We start from the raw sequence: 7,380 nt of genomic DNA on the forward strand, positions 1-7,380 counted from the left end.
TCTCATCTACTTGATGGCTTTATGCTGGAGTTTTAAAAATCCAAAGGATGGCTATCATAGGACACTGACTTGACTTGTGGTTTCGTGGTGTGTACCAGAATTATGTACATGTTTTGCTGGAACCGTGGTGATGCGAACCGGTTGATTGGAACTATCATCACCATGGAAGGTATTTTTGCCAAACTTATTCGAATAAATAGTATGGTTTTTGTTATGGGTGCCAAAATGACCTTTAAAAGGCTATTCTTCTCGCCGTTGGCTCCTCGTCGTCACGGATAGTGGGCTGAAACGACGACGACGTAGCGAGGATGAGGATACGAAGACCATACGGTCTGCTTACCTAAGCCGGGCCCACATGATAAAATTGGCTCCAAATAAATTTTTTAGGGGGGTCGGATCCCTCGTTTTCGTCTCTTATTCTCACATGTAGGTGAACGGAATCGAGGGATGGAAAGCGCAGATCCTTTGGTTTTTTCCTTAATCTTTTTCTGAAGAGAGGTGGAAACGATAAACTGATCCCAAAAATAATGTTTACACAATTTATTTCCTCTTTTTTTTTTTTGTTTAAACGCTACCTTCTTGTCACAAACGGAGACCTTTCGGTGAGGTAACCTCCTTGTCACTCGAGGACAAAACGGCCCCAAAAAGATCCTTTTTGGGAGGGAATTCTTCGTTTTCCCGTTATCTTATTCTCACATCTGGTGAGGGGACTTATCGTATTCATCGCCGCCGTCTTCTTTCTTCTCCATAGTCCATTCAGCCGCCGGCGTCCACTCTCCCTCGCCTCCGTTCTCTTCCTGTCCCAGGGTGGTGCTGCCTCCGGTCGGCTACCACGTCCGGCTTCCTATCCGTGCTCTCCGTCTCCCAGCTCGGTTACGGAGGAGAAGCCGGCGGCGGCTGGCAGTGGAGGTGGTGGACGGGCGGTGGGGAGGGAGGAGCGGGAAGAAGGCTTAACAAAAAGAAAATAATTATAATTACATATAATTAATTATCATTATAGGAAAGGGAGAAAAATGACATGGCCGTTCGACCCCACCCAACTCCTACCAGCCTAAACCGAGGGTGCAAAGACCGTCGGCGAGCTTACCGAATGCCGCTTAGATGACAAAACGGGCCAAAATTATTTTTTTTGTTGTAAAATCCTTCGTTTTCTGTGTTCCTATACCCACGTACGGTGACCAGAATCGGAACATATGGTCCTCCGGTGCCGCTTCTGGCCCGATCCTGTATCCGAGTTTATAAGGTGACACGGCTCGACCGAGCACGAATCTTAAAGCATCTGTCGGGTCACCAGCCTCGACCCGACCACTACCACACTTGGGAGAACTCTCGTGAAGGTTACCGTACAACAATTGATGACAAAAAAAGGGACCAAAAAATATTTTTTTGGGCGTCAAATCCTCCGTTTTCACGTTTCCTATCGTCACCGGACGTGAGCAGAATTCTAAGATACAACTCTTAAGGAGCCCACGTAGCATGTAGATGAGCTCGTAAGATGACACGTGTCTGCGCAGGAATCTTAAGCAGCTACGTCTCGAACAGAAATGTAATCATAAGGCTGACATGGCAGGTAACAAGGCTCGACCTGACCCCACCCTCGAAACGAGGGTACGGAAACTATCTGTGTGCTTACCGCGTACCACTTAGACGACGAAACTGGGCAAAAAAGCATCAAATCCTTCGTTTTCCGTGTTCATGTTCTCACCGGACGTGAGCGGAGACCCACCAAGTCGTCCAAAACCGGTAAGAACTCGTAAGATGAACCGCGTCTACCTCTCAAGATCAATCCGACCCGATCCGATCCCGTACCTCTCAAGATGAAATAAGGATACGGAGACCTTCGGGTGTAGTTACCGTGTAGAAAATTTGAAACACATTATGCTACTCATTATATATTGTAAAATTTGATGTGCATTTCTTCATAATATCAACAATTGGAGTAATAAACATTTGAATAAATGGTGAGTATGAGCTGACATAGCCCTTTGTTATGGATAGATTCTCTTGCTCAGTCCATATGAGAATGAAAATTAATTGTGAGAAAGAGATTGAGAAATAATTAATGCTTGGACCAGAAGAAAAAAAAGTACAAATACTTGTTTAGTGAAGAAACAGGTACTGTTGTGGTTACATATTTGCATTAATGTGACACATGATGATACGTGACATTTTTGGCCAAACTTGACAAGAGAACAAGTGAGCCACCACCACCCACACCAGCAGCATTCAAGTTGCAATTAGTAGTGTTGGAAACTTGATCTGAAACTGGAGTCTTTTGAGTCCTCAATGAAAGTTTGGTTGCTCTCTTCCAAATGACAAAACTCTGATCCATGAAAGGTTTCTTGGTTGCCTGAGAGACACATGAAAGAAGGTGCATCTAACAAGTCATGTAAAGCACCAGAAGACTTGCTTATACCTCTCCATCCTTGTTGACAAAAGTTTCTCCGTTCTTCATGAGCATAACTTCCGACGATCACGAGTAGTAGATTGACGAGGCACGCTGCGGGGTTTCATGCTTGCGGTTTTTAGAAGTCTGCGGAATTCGTCCAAGCTTATTTTCCCATCCTTGTCGATGTCAACCTCCTCTAATAGTGGATCGATGGAGCCCTTTAGACCTGTGTGCTGTAGTTATCGAAATATTGTTAGATTCTAATCCTCAAGCAAATATTAACTATGGTATATGTGAAGTTAATGCGGCTCAAGGTTGATATGGTCTCAATATTCGATGTTGCTGAGCAAGAAAAACAGGCTACAAACTATTGCTGGAATAGAAATGCACGCATGCAGAACCAAAAAAGATTAACAAGAAATTGTACCATTCGAAGTTCGTCAGGTGTGATATATCCATTCTTGTCCACGTCGAACTTATCGAAAGCAGCCTTTGTAAGTGAGCGCCACTTTCCATTGTCATGCTCAACCAATTGATGCACATGTAAAGTAGCTGCCACAAATTCCTCAAAGTCGATAAATCCATCTGTGTTGCTGTCCATCTGCTCCAGAAGAATAGTATCGACTCTTATAATTCCAATACCAAAGGAGGAAAAGAGTTGTTGGTATCCAGATACACGTCGACAATCACTTGAGCAAAAGCAAGCATACAACAAAATTGATAGGAATATTAGCAGAAAATCATGTAAAAAAGGTTGAATCCCTAGTGGTATAGGTTTCTTTCCAATTTAAAGTACAGAAGAATGCCACCAAACTAACTTCCGATGTGACTGAGAAGCTAGAAATCATAATAAACACTTGTTTAAGTTACTTTGAATAGCATTTCTGGAATTCTTCAATCTTTTGTTTGTTATGGGAAGAATCCATATTACAAGGAAATGATGGAAAGATTAGACTATACAATAATTTGCTTAAATTTCTTAGGTAATAACTGCCACCAACATTCTTGAGATATCACTCCATTTGGTTAGCAAAAGCAAATATCAAGAAACCTTCAGCAATTGATAAGAAATAAAAAAAAGCAAACAGTTTAACAAGTGAGTAACAGCAGGACAAAAAGTTTATTAAAGATTGTAGCCTACCGCTTGAACAATCTCTGAAACGCAAGGCTCCTTCAATTTCCAAGGAAGATCTTTAGCAAGAGCCTGCACAACAATTACCATGACTCATGGTGTTGACATAATACACATGACATTGGTTACAATTAAATGTGTAATTGTAACCAATGTTTAAACAAAAAAAAAGTCAACCAATCTAAAAACAAAAAAATGTTTAACCAATGTTTAAACAATTCTTATATATAATAAGAAGAGGATAATAACTGACTACAGATTAACTGCTACTAATAGTCATAAAACAGATGAACTTTGATCAAGCTCCAACAGAAAAAAAATCTAAGTAACACAGATGGTGGACGCACAACAAGTCCAGGACTGTTCATTAAAAAAGTTAAAGTTTAAACAAAAAATCTAGCAGGTTAAACTATCTGATCAGCATGACCAATCAACCCGATGCACGTACTTTTGGTACAGATCACCTACAACTAGGGAGATATCATAAGGAAGTATTCAACAATAGATATGTGGAAACCCAGGTGGGCCGAACCACTCAAAACCACCAAGTGGCTAGTTGAAATCATACTAATAAAGAGGAACAGGAAAGAAAACCTTCCAAGGTTATGTAAAGTTCCAAATTACTTCAAAAATCAGTCAATTCACCTATCTGCAGGGATGGCCCGATAGAATAACCTGGCTGAACCGGGGGGCCAAGCTAGTGAAGAGAACATTCAGGAAAAATTACATACGTTAGCTGTTTGTGCTAACAGAAAGGGCAAGATGAGTTTGATGGTAAAAATCATAGCTAAGTAATCAAGCATCATGTTTTAGCAATTGCATTCAAAATTGAATGGCTGAATATTTTGTTTAATAATACTAGCTACATTTTAAAAATAAAACCCTGCCAAGAGTAATGCTGACAATGCAAGCTTTTCTAGCAATGAATTGATAGAATCAAATGGCAGTATCTAAAGATCTTTCTTGAATCATTAAATAAAGAAAGAGTGAAACATACAATCCAGAACGACAGTAATGAACAAAATTTCATGATAAAAGCATGTACGTGATTAGTTAATGATAGGTGAAATCTCTTGAATGAAAGGAAGCATATTTTCATAATATCATTATGATATTCTTCATTTAAAAAAGAAGTTCAAGATTTCTGATACCGAGTGTCAAGTAAAATACATGTCTCATTTCTTCAAGACTGATTGCACCACTTTTATCAACATCAATTGCGTGAAACTGATCTTTGAGATCAGCCAGCTCCTCCTCATTAAGAGTACTTGCTAGTGCCTGCATATGCCATGGTATAATTCAGGTTCCAAATAAGCAATTTGCAATGCATGGGAAAAGGCATCGCATCAACGTATTTGCTAATAGCATCAAATTTATTTACCCTGAGCGCAAACTGCTTAAACCGACTGTACTTTACAAACTGGCGCATGTTAGACAACACAGATATATCCAGTGGAATTTCTAATGCATCTCCCCCTTCTCTTGCCCATGGATGTGCTGCAAAATAAAACAAAGCTTTTGTCAAACCACAACAAGAATATCAGGAAGCAAAATCAGATAAAAGGTGTGGTAGGAAAAACAGAACTAGTGAAGAGAATTACAAAGATCATTCTTATCCATGTCCTCACAGTATAGTATAAAATAAGAAAAAAGAATAGAAACAATAGCGGGTAATGTTGTCATATGAATATTATCGGCAACCCATGGCATTCATTTAGTTAGTTGAAGAGGGGGTCAAACTTGGTACATACACAAAGCCTGAGCAGCAGTTAGTCTTGCACGTGGATCCTTAACCAATAACTTCTTAACAAAATCTTTGGCACTCTCACTTATGTTTGGCCATGGCTTTCGTCGAAAATCAGGCTCGGTTCTTAACACCTACAGACAATCATCGTATAGAATGATATTATTGCTCTTGCATCCATATAGAAACAGTAAACTAAAAGTAATAATGATTTTTTACACTATATTTGTCAAGAATATGCGAGAATAATAAAAGCATTTGAACTGGTTCTGTAAGTACCAGTTATAAATAAAACCCATTATCACAGTTTTCAAAGACCCGAATAGCAAAGTGTCAAAGGTTAGTGAGCTGAAAGAAATGTTGAATAGAAACCCATATGCTTGGATCAAAATTTGGTACAAGGAGTACAACTCAAGATGGAGATTTTATTTAGGTAAAGATGAAGGCGATAAGTTACCAAGAAAATGATTTGACTAAGTGATGCCATAATGGGTGCAAGTACAAATATCAGGATATGCCAGCTACCTAGAGGCACTACCAGTTAATTGTGGAAAGCATTTTTAAACCCTGAAGTGTTAAAATTAAAGAAGCACATGAAAGTTATTTTGATAAATTGTTTGTGAATAATATTATAATAGGTTTTTAGAAATAAGTCAAACAACCATAGGCTCTTTTAGCAGTATACTAGAAGAATGGTCACACTTGCATTTCAATAAGAAAATATAATTGTAAACCTGAAAATCTGGCAAAGAAAGGGTTTTATAACACGATTTCTATCCTAAAAACACAAAGGATGGTACCTCCTTATATATTCCATCTTCAGTTTTATCCCAAAAGGGACGCCGTCCACAAAGCAAAATGTAGGTTATGACACCTATGCTCCAAACATCTGACTCAGGCCCAGACCTCCGTTTCAGTACCTCGGGAGCAACATAGTATGCACTGCCAACAATATCATGAAATTTCTTTCCTGCAACAAGTGATAACATCAGTTAAAGCTAGTTCATCTTTTCACTTGTCCAGTATTTACGTTACATGAGCAAGCTACACCTCAGACACACCTGGCCTTATAAAGTCTGACAGGCCAAAATCTGTTGCCTTCAGAGGACAATCCTCTTTTGTAGATTTAAAAAGGAAGTTCTGTAATTATCAAAAGAAAAAAAATCTGTCACAATGCCTCTGTTTTTATAACACTACATAGAAAGCAAACTTAAAGATGTTATGGATCTGTGTTCCAATACACACAATTAATGTTTGAATTTACCTCTGGTTTCATGTCTCGATGAACCAGACCATGCAAATGGCACTCAGCTGCAACTTTAAGCATCTGTCGTACTACCACTGCAGCATCTTTCTCTGTGTAACGGCTCTCTTTTCTGTAAAGAAGATTCAGTCGGAATATGATTAGTTCAAAAGCCAATCTCCATACAGAAAACTCTCGAGATAGATTAGCAAATATATGAACAACAGAAGAACACGAGCCGGATTATTATGAGGAATAAGATATCTCTTTCCCCATTTAAACTCAAAAGAAATTGTTTTCAGGATCAACAGGTAAAAAAAACTTGAATATCTTACTTGGCCAATATCCGATCAAGAAGTTCACCACCCTCGCATAATCTAGTAAGGACACACACCCCAGAACTTAACATTAGATTATTGCTTAGGAAAAAAAAGAAGGCAAAATTTTAGCAGTTACTGAAACTGAAATTACCCATAGTTCTAGCAGGATCATGCTCACATCATATATTTAAATATAATAAAAATACATCAAAATTCATCATGATCTAATTGCCTAATAATAGGAACAAAACAAAAAATTCTAGCAGTTAAAGAAAATGCAAATAGCAATCCTATGTTTCACTTTTTCAGCACTGAGACAAACAACAAGAACTATACAAAATTATCCTAATCACATTACCATCTAGTTGCTTTATTAAATATGAAAAAAAAAAGACGACCACTGCATGATAACTCTTGCGAAACATAGAGGATGTTTCTGTGACTTGAACCGTATTCACTTATGTCGTAAAGGAGAAACCTTATTGTGGTGCGAAAACTTGCCCTCAATCATCATGGACACAACAGCTAAAACCCATAAATTCTTTTCTTTCT

General features: G+C 38.6%; 1 protein-coding gene across 4 annotated transcripts in view; it reads right to left on the bottom strand.

The window, feature by feature from the left end:
- Positions 1–2,048: 2,048 nt before the first annotated feature.
- The window catches only part of LOC135584225 (calcium-dependent protein kinase 18-like), a 9,794-nt gene continuing 4,462 nt past the window's right edge, over positions 2,049–7,380 (bottom strand). For 3 of the 4 annotated variants that reach the window (XM_065183874.1, XM_065183873.1, XM_065183876.1), the window contains 10 exons: positions 6,844–6,885; positions 6,530–6,641; positions 6,327–6,405; positions 6,066–6,235; positions 5,273–5,399; positions 4,903–5,018; positions 4,692–4,799; positions 3,531–3,593; positions 2,817–2,990; positions 2,049–2,622 (listed from right to left, as the gene is read on the bottom strand). In XM_065183874.1, the coding sequence (XP_065039946.1) occupies positions 2,452–2,622; positions 2,817–2,990; positions 3,531–3,593; positions 4,692–4,799; positions 4,903–5,018; positions 5,273–5,399; positions 6,066–6,235; positions 6,327–6,405; positions 6,530–6,641; positions 6,844–6,885 (1,162 nt within the window). In that variant the 3' untranslated portion in view covers positions 2,049–2,451. The remainder of the gene's footprint in view (positions 2,623–2,816; positions 2,991–3,530; positions 3,594–4,691; positions 4,800–4,902; positions 5,019–5,272; positions 5,400–6,065; positions 6,236–6,326; positions 6,406–6,529; positions 6,642–6,843; positions 6,886–7,380) is intronic. The other variant, XM_065183875.1, reaches the window with a different exon arrangement.

The sequence above is a fragment of the Musa acuminata genome, chromosome BXJ1-5 (assembly GCF_036884655.1).
Source record: "Musa acuminata AAA Group cultivar baxijiao chromosome BXJ1-5, Cavendish_Baxijiao_AAA, whole genome shotgun sequence".
Lineage (NCBI taxonomy): Eukaryota > Viridiplantae > Streptophyta > Magnoliopsida > Zingiberales > Musaceae > Musa > Musa acuminata.